The sequence below is a fragment of the Typopeltis vanoorti genome, chromosome 12, assembly GCF_054136105.1.
Source record: "Typopeltis vanoorti isolate ZY-2024b chromosome 12, IOZ_Tvanoo_1.0, whole genome shotgun sequence".
Taxonomy (NCBI): Eukaryota; Metazoa; Arthropoda; class Arachnida; order Uropygi; family Thelyphonidae; genus Typopeltis; species Typopeltis vanoorti.
Window position 1 is genome coordinate 134,838,061 of NC_143560.1, and position 22,817 is coordinate 134,860,877.

The following is a 22,817-nucleotide window of genomic DNA, read 5'->3' on the forward strand; positions in this document are numbered from 1 at the left end:
GTCCACCTTCAGTCTCCCCATTTATCTTGCACACTTATTCTCTCATTCTCTACACTCATGCTACCCACTTTTTCATTAATAAGAACCACCTCAATCTCTCCTTCCTTACTCTCCCGCTCTGTCACATCACTTCTTACTTGCTCAGATTCATTCTATGCACTCATTACTTTCCCTTCCAATAGAAGTCTCTCTAAATGACTCACACCAAAACTATTCAAATGTGGTCCATCACTCTTATACAGTTCAATTCTTCTTTCAAACTCATTCCCCCCATTAACAAACTGTATTCCTTTCTCTTCACATATTTCTGCTAACACATCATTCATTATTCTTGCTCTCCACCTCATCTCATCACTGTCATACCTGGGCAACACTGACTATCTTTCCTATCACACTATTATCTTTTATCCTTCTCAATAACTTCCTAATATCCAATCTTATGTATTCCTTGTTCTGAAGTCATTTGTCCCTACTACCAGTACCAACTCATTTGCTCACTTATTCCTCATATCCAACACCTCAATCACTCTATCTTCCACATACTATCTGAACATTCACACAGTCATCAACCATGTCTGTTAATATGCAATGTTTCCTACTCATATATAAATTATTTAAGCTCACATTTAAGCAAGCCTCACAGTCCATCAGAACATTGGATTTCCTACATACCCAAACTTGTTATTTTCTCTTATTCAGCCTCTCTACATAAATATCCATGATATCTTCCGATGCATTGTACCATTTTTGAGAAATCCATGCCATTTACTTTGTCTTCCATGCAGGCCTATGCAATGATTTGCCTTTTACTGCCATGTTGTATCAGTGTGCTAACAAAGACAATGAATTTATGATAATATCACCTAAGACATTTCTCCAAAAACTGTGTTCCACACTCGAAATTATTCTACAATTTAGACAATATTGGCACATGTTTAAATATAAAATTTACTTATCATGTTGCAGCCCAGATGATGACTGATGTTTAACTTAAGTCACTGAACTATCTATCTAAGAATCTATCATGCACATATTATAAAAATAACTAATTCTTTATGGATTGTATTGACAAAAATTAAAGAAATAAAAATTAATAACAACAACAACAAAAAAAAACCATGTTTTTCTATAGATTCTGTGTAACAGCCACATTCTACCTTTTTTCAAAGCTCAGACAGAAGTTAGGTGTTCTAATCCCCCCCCCCCCCCCCAGGTGTCTAAGAAAATTACATATGCTTACAATTTACCATACATTTGTGACACAGGATAAATAATATTAATTATTATTATTATTATTACGTGATGCCTCCAAGAAACATCTAACTGTTTCCTCCACTACTTTAATTAGAGAATAGGTATTTCAAGCATACCACATGCATGCAACATGGTACAGCAGGTCTTTCCTTTCTAACTGTTTCAATGAAACAGGCCACATCATTTTAAAGAAGATGGAATGTTTTGCACTGGTTAAGATTTTGGTTTGAATGAAAATTCAAAGAAGCCTCTAAAACTGTCATTAATTCTCTTACCATTAATAGAAATGTCCAAAATCAGGTCAGCCAGAACCAATTAATGTTCACTTCAACCACCATTTGCTTCCTACAAACCAAGTTTGTAGAAAGAGGATGATTGTCCTGGAATATGACTGTTCCTTACATTCTGTAAAGAACATTTACGTTTTATATTTATTCAAAATTGGATGAAGAATGCAACCTGCAGGAGGAGGAACAATCAACAAGAAGGAAAATAATCTCTTAAGCATTTTCTGCTATTTTTCAAAATTTAACACTTCAAATTTGGTAGTATGTCTCATATTAAATACTGCTGTCGACAAAAGAATGGATTAGAAATATTCAGCTTAGAAATGGAATTATAGCAAATCAAATTTTGGTCATGATGATTCTCATCATGACAATAGTAAAAAGGTCAAAACACTGACAATAAATCAATCAATTTATTAATAAAATAGTTTTACCCCCAGTTTTTATTATGAATATCATTATGAATGTTTCTCTTTCCACAAAAATAAATAAATAAATAAATTGCATCTTTATACTTTGGTGTGGTGCTAGTGTCACAAGTGAACTTAGCCGTCATTTTGAGCTATGCTAGAAAAAGTGTTTTTAAATTTTAAGTGTATATTAATGATATTGGTGAAGATTTGGATGGAGATATTCAGTTGTTTGCGAATGATGCAAAGTTGGGACCAACCATGCCAACCATGAAGAGTAGAGAAGATGTTGTGGCCTTACAAGAAGACTTGAATAAATTGAGTGATTGGGCATGGAAATGCGAGTTGAATGTTGCAAAATGTAAGGTTTTAAATTTTAGAAAACAAAGATGGGATGCAGAATTTATGCTTGGTGAGGATATATTGTTGGAGGTAGAGGAAATAAGAGATCTGCGGGTGATAGTGGATAAGGATCTAAAATTTAGGGGACACATAGCCAAAATTGTGAAGACAACACAAAGGCTTCTGGGAATGATGTGGAGGACACTGACTTGTAGAAGCAGGGAGATTCTTGTTCCATTGTATAAGGCTTTGATTAGGCCACACATGGACTATTGTGCCCAGATTTGGTCACCTGGTTTTCAGAAGGACGAAGAGATGTTGGAAAGGGTCCAAAGGTGACTGACTAAGGTAGTAGTTTCTGACCTCTGGAATGTCGAGTATGAGGAAAGATTGAGAAGATGTAATCTGCAGAGTCGGGTGGACAGGAGGAAGAGGGGGAGATATGATAGAGACCTACAAGTTAGTAAGAGGTTATTATAGGATCAATGGTGGAGAAGTTCTACAGAAAATAGTGGGAGATTAGGGGTCATCCCTGGAAACTGTATAAAGAGGGTGAGTAGAGGAGTGAGAAGTAAGGTTTTTTTTGTGCAGAGTTGTAAATGATTGGAATGTCTTGCTTTGAGAGTGTGGTGTCTGCAAGGAGTTTCAGTGTGTTTAAGATACGGTATGGTGAGTGTTTAAGACATGGTATGGTGAGTGTTTAAGACACGGTATGGTATGTGTGTGATAAAAGGATCTCCCAAATGAGTCTTTGACTCCATGAGGTCTTGGGGTAATAATAATAAATAATAATAATTAAACTACAGTGAAGCTTTTTGTTTCAAATTGTGCTGCAGTTGTGCTTCAGTTGGATACAAGTGTCCTTCAGTGGTGTTATTGTTGAAACTTTGTTGTTTATATTGTGTTTTCGCTACTCGTTTGTTGCACTACTTCAGCGTCTAAAGATGGCATCCATAAAGAAAAGTACGTCAGCGGCATGAAGGACTTCTGTACGGAAGTATAGCTCTGCCTTGGATTTTCCACAGTGCATTGTGGAAACTGCTATATGTATGCACCGAAAAATGTGAAAGATCTGTGGACTGTTTGGCCTAAAAGAGAAGAATGAAAACATTAACATATGTGAAAATTGTCTAGATAGACCACAGCGATTAGGAATGGAAGCAAATGTCAGAATCATAGCAGAACAGCTTCAGAAAGAGTTTGTGAAATGAAAAGCGACCTACATCTCCTGCAAGAGGAATTGGAAGTACTCAGTAAGGAGGTTCGGGATATTAAGACTTGGTTAAATGTGTTGAATAGAGAAATTAGGCCTATGGAGATTATTTTAGCTGAAGTAACTAGAAGAGGTTTAAGTAAAGGAGAGTCTTTGGTGAATGATGAAGTAATAAATAGTATGAAAGTGATTGGGAGTCAACAGAATGAAAGTACAAGCGGTCTAGAAGAAATGAGATGTTGTGAAAGTGAGGGGTTAAGTAAAAGAGTATTGAAAGAAAGTAATGAAACTGGGAGGGTCATGCTGAATAGTGTAGGAAATGAGGCCATGAGTGACACTTGTTTGGGTTTGAATGAAGTTATGAGTGGTATAATATATGGTGATTCAATGATTAAGGTATGGAGAGCGGTATGCCTTAGGAGTGCTTGTCTGGCGAAACAATAGAGAGAGTGACTTTAGCAATAAAGAGAGGGCATGATGCAGACGATGATAGTTATGGTGGGTACAAATGACCTGAGTGGTAGTATTAAACGGATAGCAAAAGATTTAAGGGCATTGTTAGATATCATGAAGAAGAAAAGTGTCAAAGGGAGGATAGTGTGCATGCTGCCTCATTTTGACAATTATGAGTTAAGTAGACGAGCGATGATAATGAATGATATGATTGCAAGAATGTGCAAAAAAAGAGGTATGTGTGCTGCCTCGTTTTGACAATAATTTGAAGAATAGAGTAGATGAAAATCGGCATGGGACTACTGAAATTAGTAGAATGTATATCAGTTCTGAAACTGGTACAAGAATTAAAGGGAATCCGCAATTTTTGTATAGTCTGATCACATAAGCGGGAGCTGTCGCTGGCAGACTGCCAGGAAGAGTCAATTCATGTTGAAGGAGAGAAAGAAATAAGGAGATGCAAGAATTGGTCACCAACATGCGAAATCACGTGCTTTATACGTAAAATTTTCCAACTGTTATACAAGCAAAATAGTTACCACTTTAATTCTACAATGATCATAAAAGAGAAGTTAATTTTCCGACATAATAATAAACACTCATCCCACAATACGAATTGATTACCCTATTATCAGAATGGATTCTCCTTCTTTTGACATGCGCAGAAGTGTTGAAGGATCTTGTATCTGTGGGCGTACTATATACTAATGCAAGAAGCATTCGAAATAAGAGGGAAGAATTTTTGGCATTAATCAGTGCAATCTCACCAAAAGTTGTAGGCATTAGTGAAACTTGGCTGTCAGCAGAAGATTGGTCACTGGAATTGAATGTGATGGGTACAGTATTTTCAGGAAGGATAGAGAAGATAGAACGGGGGGAGGAGTACTGTTGATGATAGCTCAAGATGATAGACATGTGAATGATAGTTCATTTGAGGTGGTCGTTTGTGAAATAGTGACCAACACAACCAAATATACAGTTGGTTGCTGCTATAGGCCAGGGGATACTGGGTGTGATATTGAATTTATGCATCAGCAAATTAGTGCAGGGGTTAGTGATTATTATGGGGGATTTTAATTATGTTTAATTATGGTGATATCAATTGGAAGGAGGAAATATCACATGGCAAAAAGGAAATGGAATTCACACATCTTCTCTGAGATAATTACTTGAAACAGCACATAACTGAAGGGACACGTGGTGTGAGAGTGTTGAACCTGGTCATTGGTTCAGAGGATACGCATAAGTAAGGTGTCCTCGTTACCTCCAATTGGTGAGAGCAATCATGTGGTACTGACTTGGGAGGTTGCAAAATTTGTGGATTTCTCTCTTAAGAAGGGGTAAATACAGAATTGCAGGTTACACAATTATAACAAGCTTCGGAGGGAACTTGCAGTCGTCCCATGGCAGAACATATTGCAGGGTAAAGATGCTAGCAGTACATGGGATAAAATTAGCAGGTATCTGAGGAAGGCAATAATATTAGATTGTGTAACCATGGTCAGGAAGACAAACAAGGTAGGCAGTAGATGGATGAGTAGTAGTATCAAGCTTGATCTGCAAAAAAAGAAAATATTATGGAGAATTTACAAGGAGAAAGGCGATCAGTACACCCATGAAAAGCTAAATCAGATTATGAGAAGACCTTAGCCAAGGAGATCAAGGGTAATCCCAAAGAGTTCTTCCACTATGTGGCAAGTAAAAGGAAGAATGACTTTGGAAGGATAACCTTAGTGGGTGCTGATGGTATTCAGGTGACCAATTCAGATGTAATAGTAGAGTTACTGAGTGATCACTTTTCAAAAGTCAATCACCCAAGTAAGGATATCTCTATACCTGTAGCAATAACTAATGTGAGAATTGAAGTTAATAAATCAGAGGTACTTAGTATATTGCAGAATTTAAATGCAAACACTGCCGTAGGTTTAGATGGAATATCAGCTTGGGTGTTGCATGAATGTGCAAAGGAATTGTCAACGCCTCTGACTTGGTTATTTAACTTAAGTTTGAACTCTGGAGTGGAAGGAAGGCAAAGTGGTTCCTTTGCATAAAGGTGGCTCTGAGACTGCAGTAGTTAATTACAGACCAATCACCATCTCAGGAGTCATGGTAAAAGTATTGGAAAAGTTGGTTAAGGACAGAATTCAAGAATGGGTGGATCAGAATATGATACTCTATAGGGGCCAACATGGTTTTGTTAAAGGTCGATCCTGCCTTAGCAATTTATTAACTTTTTATAATAGAATGACATCAGAGTTGGACAAGGGAAATGGCTACACAGTGATACTCCTGGATTTTGCTTTTGACAGGATACTGTTGCACAAATTAGAGCAGATGGGGATGGATACTAAACTGGTGATAATGGATAAGAGAATGGCTCATGGAGAGATACCAGAAAGTGGTGTATGGAGGAGCAGAGTCCAGGATGAGGCAGGTGACCAGTGGTGTGCCTCAGGGCTCTGTGCTTGGGCTGTAATTGTTTAATTTGTACATAAATGATATAGGAAATGGCTTGAAGGGAGAAACTCTTGTTTGCAGATGATGCAACATTGGGTAGCGCAATAAAAAATGAAGCTGATGTTGAGAGTTTTCAGGATGATTTAAATAAGCTGGCAAAATGGGCAAAAGATAATGGATGTCAGTTCGATGTGAAAAAGTGTAAAGTTATGCATTTTGGGATTAAAAGATTACCAGCTGTGCCACATTGATGGAATGGTACTCCAAGAGATTGATAAGGCTAGGGACTTGGGAGGTGTTAGTGGATAGGGAGATGAAGTTCAGAGGGCACATTGCTAAGGTGTCCAAGAATGCACATAGGGTTATTTGGTTATTGAAGAACACACTAACATCCAGAGATAAAGAGGTTATTATTCCCCTTCATAAGGCATTGATACTTCCACATTTGGATTACTGTGCTTAAGTCTGGTCACATGAATCCCTTGGAGACAAGGAGGTTGTGGAGAGAGTTCAGAGGAGAGTGACTAAGTTGGTGAGTGATGTAAAAAATGCTCCCTCCATTGATAGATTGAGAGCTTGTGGATTGTGGAGGTTGGTTGATAGGTGGAGAAGAGGGGATATGATAGAAACATTTAAATTACTAAAAAGATTTTATAAGACTGATGCAGGGGAAATATTTCAGCTGTGTGATGGAAGAACAAGAGGTCATCCCTGGGAATTAAGGAAAAGTGTGGTTAACAAGGGTGTGGAACTAGATTTTTTGCTTGGAGGGTGGTGAATGAGTGGAATGCATTGCCTGACTCAGTTGTGAGGTTTTCGTTTGTAAATGAATTCAAGAAGAGGTATGACAGATATTGTTTTGATAGTTTTGGTCTCCCGCAATGAGTCTACTGACTCCATGGAGATACCCGTAATCCTACTACTAATAATAATACTACTAAAATTTTATAAGCTGACAAGAAATTTATAAGTTAATCAGAACAGTGTAGTGCAACAAAGTACAAGCAGCAGTAAACTAAGATTCTCAGTTTCAGATACTAGAAATGTGATTTATGTTGTCTAATATCACTTCACAATTTTGGTAGCTTTTTTTTTTTTTTTTTTTAAATTTTGTTTCTTTTTACTTTTTAAAATGTAGTATGTTTCAGGTGTTACTTATTTTGAATGTATTTCTGGTTTGCCAGAATAAACTTGAAAATTTAAAGTTGTGGTTTGTTCATTAAAAAGCAGAATTAAATGAACTTTGAAATGAAGACTTCTGGATGCAACGTGTGAAGCAAGGTTGTATCACTAATCAGCAACTCAGAAGCTCTTCCAAAGGACAGCCATAGGAATAGCATAATATGTGTTCTTCAGATAGAAAGATATGGGTTCAAATTTTATTTAGAACAGACACTAGAAAATTTTATAAGAGATTTTCAAGTGGAGATGAAATAATTCATCCATACAGTCTTTTTTCTCCTCTCAACAAACTCAAAAAAAAAAAAAGAAAGGATAAAAGCAATTATCAGACATAATATACTTATCTCAGCTCAGCCATAATTACAACCAACCTAATTCACCATCTCAAAAAAAGGAGAGAGGTAAAGTTACCTTAAGACAGCATCAATCATTTTGTCTAGAGTAGGGTTCCTGGAACCTCAGATGGCCCATGTATTAATGTGCTGCCATAGGTTTACAGTTATCAGTGAAATGTTACAATACTTTGCATTTTGTGTATGAAACGACAATAAAGGTTGAAATTAGTCTTGGGGAATGACTCTTTCCATAATACATGGTATTACATGCCAGAAGGTGGGCATGTGTACTGTAGTATGATAAAATATTTCATCAGCAAGTTTTAGGGTCTGCATTCACCAAAGTAATATATGCATGAAATTGAAAAACAATTTCTTGTCAAGTAAAATATACTATCTAACACAGTGGAAAGGCCTGCTAATATTTGTATTCATGTTATACTGCTTTATTTACCATTAATCATAAAGAAAGGCAAAAAAAAAATAATAATAAAATAAAATAATAATAATAAAAAATACTATACTCAAAATCACGTGCATTACCAAGAAATAAATTTCTTTAGATTCACACAATGAAGAAGCCAGTCATCCTTGATCACATTATACTGCTTTGTATTGATGATATTTTTCACTCTAAGAGTTATTTTGCCTGCTACCACACAGAATGTAGTAAGACCTGTAAAATATAATGACTGTTTTTAAATTTCAAATAAACTTCAAACACATAATCTACTGAAACTGTAAATAGACTATCATTATTATCCTCTATTATACTTCATTCACTGAAAGAGCACTGATAAAAAAACCACCTCTGCTAACCCATTCCACTAATTCCCGATCGTTCTAGCCATTACTGTTTAATTAATCCTAAACCATGCACTTATAGCATCAAGTGTCCCCCTGGTGGCAGAATTTTGTACTATTTTTTTATCTTCTGCAAATAAAAACCCCATGTTCCAGAGAGTACTTACACCAAGTTTGGTTGAATTTCATTCAATACATTCTTCACAATAGGGCTCTGAATACCTCCTCTTTAATTATGGTCACCCAGTTTACATATATTTTAGAAAACATTCGTTTATAAAATTTAAATCAGTATGCTTTAGCCGAATATTGAGTGCTTCGGTCAAATTTCAAACCAAATATTCAGTATTAGGTGCTTCAGCCAAATCTCACTTTCCAGTATCCCTTATTATTATTACTATTATATTAGTACCAGACCTCCTTGGAGATAATAAGCTTCACTGCAGGGGATCTCTGATGTCACCCAAATGTTAAACCGTGCCTTAAACTCATTCAGTGTTTCTGCCCTCACTATATTCTCAGACAATGCAATCCACAAGCAAACAACATCAATGCTGTCAAAAGAGATGAAGAAGTCATCAATAACCAGCTTCTTCCCAACGTAAAGACCAATCAGTTAATAAGTGTTTATCAATATAGATTCTGCTGCACTTGTTCCACAGCAGACTTTGTTGCTAAGCTCCCTCTTTGGAAGAACATGGAAAGATTTGAAGAATCTTATGTGATCACTTCTGATATTTCCAAGGCATCTGATCAAGTCTGGCATAGATTCTTTCTGAGATATTCTAAGTGTTTCATGGCTTGACATGGTGGATGGTTCCTTCTCATCTGATTTTTCCTATGTTTATGTTGTACCTCAAGGCTCTATCTTCACCTTCATTCTTTACATCAATGATCTTCTCTCACTAATGCCAATCCTATTCATAGACTTGCTGATATAAGTACATTCCATTCCTGTCATTCACAAAACCTTTTAGTACAGATGACTCAGGATTCTGGATCTTCTATGGTCAATGATTTGAACACCGACCTTCAAGTCATTCTCAAGTGGAATGAAGAATTCAGTAAATTTTAATGATACTTAAACAAATCCTGTCTTATTTCCCAGAAGAAAGCACATGCCTCACTCTCCTTCACTTTTGATAATCCACTATTCACCAACCAAGATCAGTTTTCTTTTCGTAGGCTGACTTTCACATCTAGCCTATCCCGACACAAGCACATCATATCTGTAGAGTCTTCACTTTCCAAAATGCACGGTTTTCTTTTCATTCTAAACATCACTTCACATCTGTTTGACCCCTAACACGTTATAAATCCCAAATAAACCCCAATTTAGAATATTGTTTTCACATCTGAGGGAGGGGGACATCAAAACCTTCCTCTAGAATGCTACATTTTATCCAGAAGAGAGCTATTCACTTAACACATGACCCTTACTTTCTTACTGACTTCCCCAATTGCATTCATTGATGCTCCATTTTTGTGTTGTCTTTTCTATGGATATTGCCATGAATGCAGTGTCACTGAACTGCCTGCGACTATTCTGACACTTCCAGCTAATAGCAAATAACATGCAACTGAAAATCAGCATTCACACTTCATTCAAGTCTAGTCTCACTGAACAAATGTCTCATTTTTTTCCTTTATTTCATAATCTCTCTGTCCTTTCGAAACAGTCTTTTCCATACCATTTTCTTCAATGATTATGGCCACAAATTCTTTCAAAAATGCATTAAAAGATTCATTTTTTTTCGCTGATCACCTGTCTGTACTTATTACACTTGTGTTATAGGCCTTGAAATCTCTCATTTGTGGGGGTTGATATATATCAACTGCTAATCACCCCCTTGTTTGCTCTCTCCTTAAATGGTTTCCATGGATAGCACTTTGTTTTATACTGGTCATCTTCCTTTGTTCTATGAAAAATGGCTTCTACATTAACATGTATACAATCCCTTACCAACTCATATGTCTTGTTCATATTCCCCCTTTCCATCCTCCTATTCACAAGCCTCTGAAAATCGCATTATATCATACACCCCACAGACTGAAAACTACCTTAATCAATCTTCTCTGGATTCTTTGAACAAAATCCTTATCCCAAATAAAGTATGTCCCCATCTCCATGAAAACCAGGTGACCAAATCTGCATACAGTAATCCATATGAGGCCTGAAGTTTTAATGCAAAGGAAACAATCTCCTTACTTCTACATGTCAAGGTTCTCCTCACTATAATCTGAGGCGATGATTTCACAACCTGAACAATGTGACCCCTAAACTTCAGGTCCCTATCCATTGCCACTCCCAGATCTCTTATCTCATATACCTCCTTCAAAATTTGTTCACCAATTTTATACTTTCATTTCATCCTAGCCTAATAAATTTCAAAACTTTACAACACTGAACTGGTAGTTTCACTTGTTTGTTCATACAGTCTATACAGAACTTCCTGTATGGATACCATGTCTACTTCTTGTAGATAAACATATACGTTGGTTACACGACTTTAATTTTTTTAGGAAATGATAATGTATACTAAAATATTAATTAAAAAACTTTAATCAATACCTTCCTATATGTTGGCAATATTACCTTGCCATCATCTGGGAACAAAACTATGATATGTGCAAGCAGGCACTTACGAGCAAATGAGGATGAAGAAGGGGCAAGGATGAAGTTGATCCTAGAATCCTAAAGGTGCCTCTAGGAGGCACCTTTAGGATTCTAGGATCAACCTCATCCTTGGGCTAAATTGGGTTGTCTTGGATGTTAGGCTGATCTTCTTAGGATGCAAACTTCCCAAATTTGGGGCAGTCTCATGCACCCAAATTTGTTGAGGTTTGGAACATTCTGCTTACGAATTTTTGGTAGTCCATATATTTGAGGGGGGGGGGGTCTCTATTACCACTCAAAACAATAATAAACCTGTCTTTCCTTACTCTGAAGCCTGAAGCACTCAATGCATTCGCACATACCACAACTTCACCCTATCACTTGAAAAAATACCTTCTGAATAATGATACAGGTAGAACGTGGTATCTACAACCTTCCCCACCACATTGCCAACAATATCAGACTGGAAGTAGACAGTGTTCTTGCCAAAGCTAAACCACCAAAAACCAACCTATCTAAAGAAGAATTAAAAGCTCTACAAGAAATGAAGAACAACAGCAAAATAATAATCACCAAAGCGGATAAGGGAAATGCCACTGTGGTTCACAACCAAACTGACTACACAGGTAAGCTCCGGTTCCCAAATCAGAACACTCCAAAGACTCCTTAAGGAGGTTACTTCTTGGTCTGTGGATTTGACTAGCAGACTACAACCTTTCACCCCCCCCCCCCCTGAATATCCATAAGCAGAATGTGCCTTTACGTCCCATTGTGGATGGCATTGATTCCCCGACATGCAAACATTCAGCCAAAGTGTTCACACATTATACTGCCAACACACCTTCAGACAAAAAAAACTCAGCCTAATTTAAACCCAGTATAGAAAACCTCTTACTCCAAAACACTGACATAATGGTCAGTTTTGGTGTCTCCTCCTTGTTCACAAATGTACCGCTCAAAGATACCTTAGATCTCATCCAAGCCAAATTTACTCCCGATATCTCAGTGCTATTTCAGTTCACCATGAACTCAGGCTATTTCGTTTGGCAAGGAAAATTCTACAAACAGATAGAGGGGACAGCCATGAGTTATACACTCTCTCCACCTCTGGCCAACTTCTTTATGAAGTTGGCCAGAGGTGGAGAGAGTTGGCCCTTTGAAGAAAAAGCCTTAAACTCAGCCCCACAAAAACCCACTGTTTGGCTATGCTACATGAATGATGTGAATCACTATTTGGCCACATGGCTTAGATACACTCCACAACTTCTTAACACACTTAAACAATCAACACCCTAGAATCCAGTTCATTTTGGAAAAGGAAAACAACAACAGTCTCTCTTTCCTTGACTTACATGCTAGCCTGATGGATTTCTGGCTTATTCTGTTTACAGAACATCAACCAATATAGGTAGATATATTCACCAACAATCCCCCCCCCTCACAACAATATGGGATTATAAAAACCCCATACAACAGGGCTAAATTAATCTGTTCAGATAACAATGCCCTAACTACTGAACTTAACCATATCCTTAACACCTTCTTAGCCAATGGCTACATCCCCTAAAAAAATCCAGAAAATATTAAAACCAGTTAACCATAACTCTCCCTCTTCATAACAAAGATTACGCTAAATATATCACCATTCCTTATATCCAAGGCGAATCCGAAAAGCTAACAAAAATCCTAAAAAAATATGACCTGACTACCTGCTACAAACCATGTCCCACCTGCATGGGATCTGGTATACTCCAGGTCCCTTGCAGCTGAAAACTCTCCTACTACGGCCAAACAGGCAGGACATCTAACATCAGGATATCCGAACACAAAGACTACATCCAGTTTCATTAATACAACCACTCAGGATTTGCTGACCATGCACTAGATCCAGAGAATATGATGAAGAAAACCACTTTACTATACCGCAGCAAACATAAGTATGAAAGATTATTCCTGGAATCGGCCTCAGCTCTAAAAAAATTTCCCAAACCTCAACAAATCTGGGTGCATGAAACTGCCCCTATTTTGGGAAGATTGCATCCTAAGAACATCAGTTAACAGCCCAATTTAGCCACTAGGGGAAACTTTTCGGACTCTAGGACCAACTTCAGCCTAATTTCCTTATTGTTAGTGCCTGCATATCATATCATACTTTATGTTTCCAGAAGATGGCAATGTAACATTGCCAAAATATAGGAAGATACTGATAAAAGTTTTTTAATTAATGTTTTAGTATACTTTGTCATTTCCTGAAAAATTTAAAGTCACCATGTCTACTTGAAATCTAACTGGTAATTAGCCTACGGAATTAACAATGCATATAAAGGATATTAATTAAAGGCAACTTTAATGAATAACTTCAATATTTTGGCAACGTGACGTTGCCATCTTCAGGAACATAAAAATATGGTATGTGCATGCAGGCACTAACAAAAGCAAATGAGGAAGAAGGCAAGAAACTAATATTGTTCTTAAAGTCCTAATGGTGCCCTCTGGCAGGCTAATTTGGTTGTCTTGGCCATTGGGTTGAAGTTCTCATAATGTAAGTCTCCAAAATTTGGGGTAGTTTCATGCACCCGAATTTGTGGAGGTTTGGAACGTTTCTTAGAGCTGCTGATGATTCCTTGAATAGTCTTTCGTACTTAAACTTGCTGCGGTACATTATTTTAGTTTTCTTCCAATGAATTCTATGGTGGGTATCTAAGGCATGGTCTGCCAGCCCAGAGTGGCTGTACCGGTGAAATCGGATGTAGTGATGTAGTCTTTGTGTTCTGAAATCCTGATATTTACTGTCTCCTGCCTGTTTAGCCAAAGTAGGATAATTTGCAGCAGCAAGGGACCTGGTATACACCAGGTAGGTCTGGGGGAAGTGGTTGGTCTTTGGTAGAGCGGATAAGGGATGCCAACTTTTTATATGGTCTATAACAAGAAGTCTGGTCATATTTTTTGAGGATATTGGTTATTTTCTTTTTCCCCTAGACCTACCTGGTGCATACCAGGTCCCTTGCAGCTTCAGGCCTCTATCTTCAGGCTTCAGGCAACATCCAACTTTGGTAGAGCGGATAAGGGATGCCAACCTTTTATATGGCCTATAACAAGAAGTCAGGGCATATTTTTTGAGGATATTGGTTATTTTCTTTTTTCCCTAGACCTGCCTGGTGTATACCAAGTCCCTTGCAGCTTCATGCCTCTATCTTCAGGCTTCAGGCCTTGATGAGTCCCTGAAGGGACTCATCAAGAGAGGCCACATAATACACACACCAGCTATCATACTTATTCTTGAATTCATTCACACTGCTTGCACTCACAATATCCAAAGGAAATCCATTCCAATCGATGCACCACCCTATGAGAGAAAAATCTACCCCCACACCCTTCTTGGTGGCCTTTATTCTCAGCTTCCAAGGATGCTCTCTTGTCCTTTCACCACCCTCCATAAATTGAAAAATTCCATCAATTGAAATCCTGTATGACCATTTCAAGAGTTTGTAAGTCTCAATCATATCACACTTCTTTCTCCTGTTTGCTAGTGTCTGCAGTTAGCAAATTCTCAAGCTGTCTTCATAATCAGTATTTCACAATCCTGATATCATTTTTAACACTCTCCTTTGTACTTTCTCCAATATATCAAGAATCACAATGGAAACCAAAAGACCAGACCTGTGCACATTAGTCCAAGTGAGTTTTATGAAGGCCTTGTAAAGAGGCAAAATGACATCCTTATCTTTACATGTGAAGAAAAGGATGTCAGCTTCCAAGGATGCTCTCTTGTCCTTTCACCACCCTCCATAAATTGAAAAATTCCATCAATTGAAATCCTGTATGACCATTTCAAGAGTTTGTAAGTCTCAATCATATCACACTTCTTTCTCCTGTTTGCTAGTGTCTGCAGTTAGCAAATTCTCAAGCTGTCTTCATAATCAGTATTTCACAATCCTGATATCATTTTTAACACTCTCCTTTGTACTTTCTCCAATATATCAAGAATCACAATGGAAACCAAAAGACCAGACCTGTGCACATTAGTCCAAGTGAGTTTTATGAAGGCCTTGTAAAGAGGCAAAATGACATCCTTATCTTTACATGTGAACATTCATTTCAGCATTGCAGTTATCTTTTAAGTTGTATTTGCAATCTTTGCCACATAGCCCTTGAACTTCAACTTCCTATCTACTAGCACTCCAAGATTCCTAGCCTCACCAGCTTCTTCTAGTCTAATCCCACCAATATAACACAACAATTTATATCTAATCATGCTGAAGTGAATGAATTTACATTTACTCACATTGAAATGACACCCATTTTCCCATGCTCACAATTGCAGCCTATTCAAATCATTCTCCAAGTACTGCATATCAGCAGCATTCCAGATTACCCTACCTATCTTTGCATCATCATCAAATAGCTGTATGTCCCTTGTTCAAATCCTTCCCAATATCATTAATGTACAGACTGAATAACAGTGGACCAAGAACTGATCCTTGTTGTACACCACTTGTTACCTTAAACCGTGCAGACTCAGAACCTCCATATACCACTTTTTGATATCTGTCAGTCAGCCATCCTCACATCCATGCTAATATTGCATAATCCAAACCCATTTTTTCCAATTTACGCAACAGTCTATCATGCTGTATTGTGTCAAAAGTCGTGGCAAATTCCAAAAGTATCATGGTGTATCCATTCTCCTTGTCTAGTTCAATGGTAACATTGTTATAGAATGTGAGCAAGTTGCTAAAACATGACCTTTCCTCAGTAAACCCATGCTGTTCATTGCAAAATAGAGATTCACTGTCAACCCATTTCTGAATGTGAGCCCTAACCAATTTTTCCAAAATCTTCACCACCACTCCTGAGATACTAATTGGTCGATAGTTGGATAATCGGTCTTTGCACCACCCTTGTGCAATGGAATCATTCAAATTACCATACATTCCTTCCATTCCTGCAGAACCTTCCCTGAGACTCATATTAAACAGCCTGGTCAAAGGAATGGCCAGTTCAGCTGAACACACTTTTAGTACATGTGCTGATATTCCATCAGTCCCTATTGCTGAATTCTTATTCAGTTTGTGCAACAGCTCTAATACCTAGGCCTCACACACCTGCATTTCTTCATTTAGTGAAGAGATAACAGTGAGCTCAATGTTGTGTTCACCAGGTTTTAACAAATGGGCACTCATAAACTGAACAACCTCTACTACATCTGTAAACCTCACACCATCTGGATTTAGAAGCGTTATCCTTTCATATTCATTCTTTCTTTCTTTTACTTGTAGCATATTGAAAGAATTCTTGTGAGTTGTCTTTATCTTGCAGAGCCAGTTTCTTTTCATACTCAGACTTTGCTTTCCGTACAACACATGTGACTATTCTAGCCTGCTGCTTATAGCATTCATAACGAAAGTCATTCTTATGCAAACAGTATTCTTTCCACATCATCCTTTTCTTACGAATCTCTTGCTTAATAAGATTACACATCCATTTGACTGATACTATATTTATTCTTCGAACTCTCAGGACACATTCTGATGGTCTCATACCAGTTATTACTTTTTCTAGACTCTTGATACCAAACGCATTCAGGTGTAGGCCGTCCTTCTTATACAAATCCAGTCTTCCCTCAAACTCACTCCACACATCCATTCCTTCTACACAGCCTAATCATCGAATTGTTTGCCATCATAGCCCTTCTTCTTAATTCATATTTATCATAGTGAGGTAAAATACTGACGATTTTCACTTTCTCACTTTTCACTTTCGCTTCTTCCAACAACCTTTTCATGTCCTCTCTCATCGCTAGTTCAGTCGTTAATACCTATAACGACTACTATTTCTTTTACTTTTCTTTTCTGTTTTTGAATTGCACACATTATATTTTTAATTTTCACTCCAGGAAAACACGATGTTATAACTTGCTCATCTATAGCATGTTTTATTATAGAGTCGCCATACCAAATAACCTCTTTCTTTTTAGTAACAACGTCACTTACCTGATTTCCGTTATTTCCTGACTTACCTGTTTGCTTGCTTTGTTGTTTCTTATTTTCCTGTTAATTTTCTTTTTCTCCCTATGCTCATTTAAACGTCTCTCAACTTTTTGCAACTCGTGCATCATCTCTCGGATGATCTGCTTCAACTTCGCTATTTTGGTGATTAATTCATTTTCATTAACCTCCTCCATGTGTGCAATAACCTCGTTAGCAGGGCTAACTTTCTTGTTTTTGTATTATATTTCTTGCCCTTTTTTTGTGCCATTTTAAATGTATACTAAATATTGAATTATCTTAATAAAAGTATGTGATAAAATACTAAATACACTATAAAACACTAAAATCTACACTAGTATCCACAAAACACTAATTTTCTAAGGGAAAACACAATAAAAACAGACAAAAATCACAACTTTACAGGGGCACTAAATTCACCAACCAACCAACCACTATCTTAGGTAAGTAGTGAATCTGAATAATTAAAAAATGCCTGAGGGAAAATGTGGCTTAATAAGGTCAAGTGACTCTGTCAGTGGCACAGAACAGTGAAGTAATAACAAAGTTGATCACAGTTTCATTCAGTCAAGATGTAACTTTTTAATAGTTTAAGTTTGTTCTTTTGAGATATAGTAGAATAGAAATCAATAATTTCGTATATAGAGGAGTCTTTGATAGGGCTGCTTATTTTTCTGTTATACTCCTTTTATCAATAATGACAATTACATTGTCCCTACCTGCTTTGGGTCTAATGTTTTTTTGTTGTTGTTGTACAAGTTTTTATAGACTATTTCTTTAGATGGATTGTTGCTCTTGAATGGTTTGGATTATGTCCAAATTCAGGCCAATTAATATTTTACTGGTTTTTTTAACCAGTAAAATATTAGTACATGCAAAAAAAATTATTATTATTATTTTGTATGTGAAGCACTGATATGAAAGAGATTGAACTATAATTCAAAGTTTCAGTCCAATCACATCAGCCTGGCCAAAAATTATTGGAATCACTGAAACGTGGTTGACAGAAGATGATATAATAATAATAACAGGAATAGAAGTTGCTGGGTACAGCATTTTTCGGTAGGATAGGAAGGGAAAGCGTGGTGGTGGAGTACTGCTTATGATAAGTGACAACCTATGTCCTCTAAGAGTGGAAACATTGGAAAGCAGTGACACTAATGATTTTGAAAGCATATGGTGTGAGGAAGAGATGGGCAAGACAGGATATTTAGTGGGATGAGGACAAGGAGATGTTTAGACAGTTGAGTTTGGCAAGTGAAAGAAGAATGATTGTTATGAGAGATTTTAACTACAGTAGTATAAATTGGGGAGAGGAAGATGCATGTAGGAATAAGGGAATGGAATTTCTAGAATTTTTGAGGGACAAATGATTTGGTTATAGCATCACAAGAGTTGATAATAACTGAGATGACATCTCTTCCACCAGTTGGAGAGAGTGACCATATGGTTTTGACTTGGAAAATGAATAGACATGCAGGAGTATCAGAGACGGGAACGTATGTGGAATTATAAGGCAAGTAATTATAATAGTCTAAGACGTCAACTTGAGGAAGTTTCATGGAGGAAGGAATTGGAAGGTTGGGATATCATTAGTGCGTGGGAAATTGTGAAAGGATATTTATTAGCAGCAATAGCAAGCTGTATACCACGAGTGAAGAAGAGGGCACAATTTGGAGTAAAGTGGATGACAAACAATATTAAACAGGAATTGCATGTGAAAAAGAGGCTATGGAAGAGATATAAGGAGACACGTGAAAAGAAGATGCATGAAGAATATAAAACACAGGAAGAAGAGTGACTAGTATGGTAAGGAAGACGAAACTGGAATATGAGAGGAGATTGCCCCTAAGACCCAAAGAAAATCCTAGGGAGGATTTTTTTCTAGCTATGTGGCCAGTAGGAGGAGAAATGGCTGTGGAAGAATGATATTGTGGGATAAAAATGGGAATAGAGTGACTGATACAGAGGACATAGTGGAATTGTTCAATGAACACTTTATTGGAGTATTTTTTCCTGGAGGAGTAAATTTTAATACTTCAGGGATAGGTCAGGTTCGAGTTTTAGAGGTGCAGGAGGAGAGTGTGTTTCAGATATTGAGTACTCTGGATGTCAGTAAAGCTTTGGGACTGGATGGTATTTCACCACGAGTTTTGAGAGAATGTGCTAGGGAACTGACAGTGCCTTTAACCTGGCTTTTCAATGAAAGTCTGGCTTCGGCAAAGGTGCCTAGGAAGGTAAGATAGTGCCATTGCATAAGGGTGGTAACAGACTGGAAGTGTCTAATTATAAGCCAGTTTGTGTGTCATCAGTAGTTGTTAAGATCTTGGAGAAAGTAGCGAGGGACTGTATTCAACATTGAGCAGATTGGGGTAATGTTATCAGTGAGAGTCAACATGAATTTGTGAAGGGGCGCTCTTGTTTTAGCAATACGTTAGCCTTTTATAATAAAGCTACAAGAGCATTAGATGAGGGAATGGCATATACTGCCATTTTCTTAGACTTAGCGAAGGCTAAGTCTAAGAAACTTAGCTAAGTCTGACAGAGTGCCACATGATAAGCTGATATTTAAGTTGTAGCACATTGGTCTGGATGTCAGATTGGTCAACTGGATTCAGGATTGGCTGTCCAATAGGTATCAGAGAGTTGTGGGGCAGTTTCAAGGAGGCAGAAGGTTACAAGTGGGATCCCACAGGGCTCAGTACTGGAACCTGTATTGTTCAATCTTTATATCAATGATATTGTCAATGGATTGCAAGGGGACATTCAGTTGTTTGCAGATGATGTGAAGCTGGGAAGGGTTATTAGTAATAGTAGATGTGGTAACCCTGCAAGAGGATTTGAATAAACTAGATAGATGGGCAAATGAATGGGGATGTCGGTTTAATGCAGCAAAATGTAAGGTCTTGAGGTTTGGGAAATATTGATGGGATGCTGCATACTCTATGGGAGGAGTTATACTGGAGGAAGTAGGGGAGACAAGAGATCTGGGGTTGATGATTGATAGAAACCTGAAATTTAGGGGACATATTGCAAAGGTGATGAAGGTAACATAGAGGATTGCTGTAATAATGAGAAGGACACTGACCTGCAGAGATAAAAGGGTTATCATTCCGTTGTATAAGACTCTGATCAGACTGCACTTAGACTATTGTTCTCAAATTTGGTCACTAGGATTTGAAGGGGATAAATTAACTGTGGAAAGGGTACAAAGGCAGATAACAAAGATGGTTTCAGGACTTACAATGTTAGTTATGAGGATCAGCTGATGGAATGTGGACTGCAGAGTTTGGTGGATGGAAGAAAGAGAGGTGATATGATTGAGACTTTTAAACTGTTGAAAGGTGGTTACAGGGTTGACACTGGGGAGTTCTTTCGCTTGGTTGAACAGCAGGAGGAGTGATGACAAGAGGCCATCCCTGGAAGTTACAAAAGGAAACCGTGAGTAAGAGGTTGAGGAGTGGTTTCTTTGCATGGAGGGTGGTTGAACCATGGAATGCATTGCCTGATGGAGTGATGAGAGTGAGAACAGTCAATGAGTTTAAGGAGTGGTATGATAGACTTTGTGTTTCTTAGGGGGGACCTCCCCTCGATGAGTCTTGATAGACTTTGTGTTTCTTAGGAAGGACCTCCCACGATGAGTCTTTTGACTGCATGGAGGCCTGGATAATAAAAATAATAATAAAAAAATTTTCTCTCTTTCAACTCCTCCTTAGGAACTTGTCCTGTTTTATTATTATTATAATTACGAGAAACTCCAAGGAGTCCATAGACTCGTAGGCCCTAAATATCTTGTCAAGAACTACTCTGGCAAACTATTCCACTCATTCACTACCATCCAAGCAAAAAATGTAGTTCTAACATCCTTGCTAACTACACTCTTACTCAGTTTCCATGGGTACCCCCCCCCCCTAGTTCTCCAACTACCAGAATATATGCATGTTCTGAAAAATTTCCTCTTAATTAATCTTGTAAAAATCCTTCGGTAATTAGTATGTCTCAATCATATCACCCCTTTTGTGCCTATCAACTAGTCTCTGAAACACACAACTCTTCAACCTGTTCTTGTAAGTTTCATTCCATAGACCTGCTACCATCTTAGTCACTTGCCTTTGGACCCTCTCCAACTCCTCCTCATCACCAAGAAATCCTGGCACTCAGATCCGAATGCTGTAGTCAAGACGGGGTCTTATCAAGGCTCGATAAAGAGGATCATAAACTGCTTATCTACGCTTGTAAAAGTATTCTTCAGTAACCAAGTGATCTGATGAGCTGTTTTAGCCACTTTTGCTGTGCCACCTAAACTTTAACTTCCTATCCACTAAGATACTCAAGTTTCTGGCTTTGTCAATTTCCTTTAGTACAGTTTCCACCAATGTGGTAGACAGCTGGTAATCTTTTCACCCCAAAATGCATAATTTACACATTAAACTGACATCCATTCTCCTCTGTCTAGTCTGCCAATCCATTAAAATCATCCTGCAAAATTTTTACATCATCTATATTAACTATTGATCTACCCAACTTTGCATCATCAGCAAATAACTGAACAGTTCTCAGATCCTTTATTATATTGTTAATGAAGAAATTAAACAGTAGAAGTCGAAGAATAAAACCCTACCGCACGTCACTAGTCACAGGCCTTCTTTTGGACTCTGTTCTGCAATAAACTGCTCTTTGATATCTCTCCATCAACCACCCTCCTATTTATTTCAAGAACCCTATATCCATCCCCATACACTGCAGTTTACTGTTTAGAATTCCATGTGGTATTCGTCAAAGGCCTTTGCAAAGTGTAGCAGCATCATCACTGTAAACCCATTATTATTACCTTTATTACCCTACATTACTCAGCTATCACTGTATTATAAAACGTGACAAAGTTACTGAGGAATGACCTACCCTTCACAAAAAAAAAAAAAAAAAAACTGTTGCAAAATTCTTTGTAAAACAGGTATGCCTGAAGGGGGAGAAAATAACTTTGGAGAGAGTGTTGAGATGAATAACAAAAATGATATCAGGACTACAATTTGGTCATGAGAACAGACTAAAGAAATACAAATTATAGAGTTTGGTGGTTGAAGATGAAATGGGAAATATGACTGAGATATTTTAGCTGTTAAAAGTTATTATAAGAATCACACCAAGAAGATTTTTCATATTATTATTATTATCAAGACCTCCATAGAGTCAAGATGCTCATGGCAGGAAATACCACTCTCACACAGCACATCATACCCTGACTTAAATGCATTCACTGTCTCTGCACTCACCACATTTTCAGGCAATGCATTCCTATCACCCACCACTCTCCATGCAAAAATTCTGCTCCTAAACCCCCTCCTTATACAGCTTTCAAGGATGACCTTTTGTATTTCCACCATCTCCAGACATTCTATAAAAACTTTCACATGTAATTATCCCTTACCAACTTATATGTCTCGATAAGGTCCTT

General features: G+C 37.5%; 1 protein-coding gene across 4 annotated transcripts in view; it reads right to left on the reverse strand.

The window, feature by feature from the left end:
• Positions 1-22,817, reverse strand: part of DNAlig4 (DNA ligase 4) — a 588,281-nt gene that overhangs the window by 127,306 nt on the left and 438,158 nt on the right. For all 4 annotated transcript variants that reach the window (XM_090401217.1, XM_090401216.1, XM_090401218.1 and 1 more), the window contains one exon: positions 8,477-8,609. In XM_090401217.1, coding sequence (XP_090257343.1) covers positions 8,477-8,609 — 133 coding nt within the window. The remainder of the gene's footprint in view (positions 1-8,476; positions 8,610-22,817) is intronic.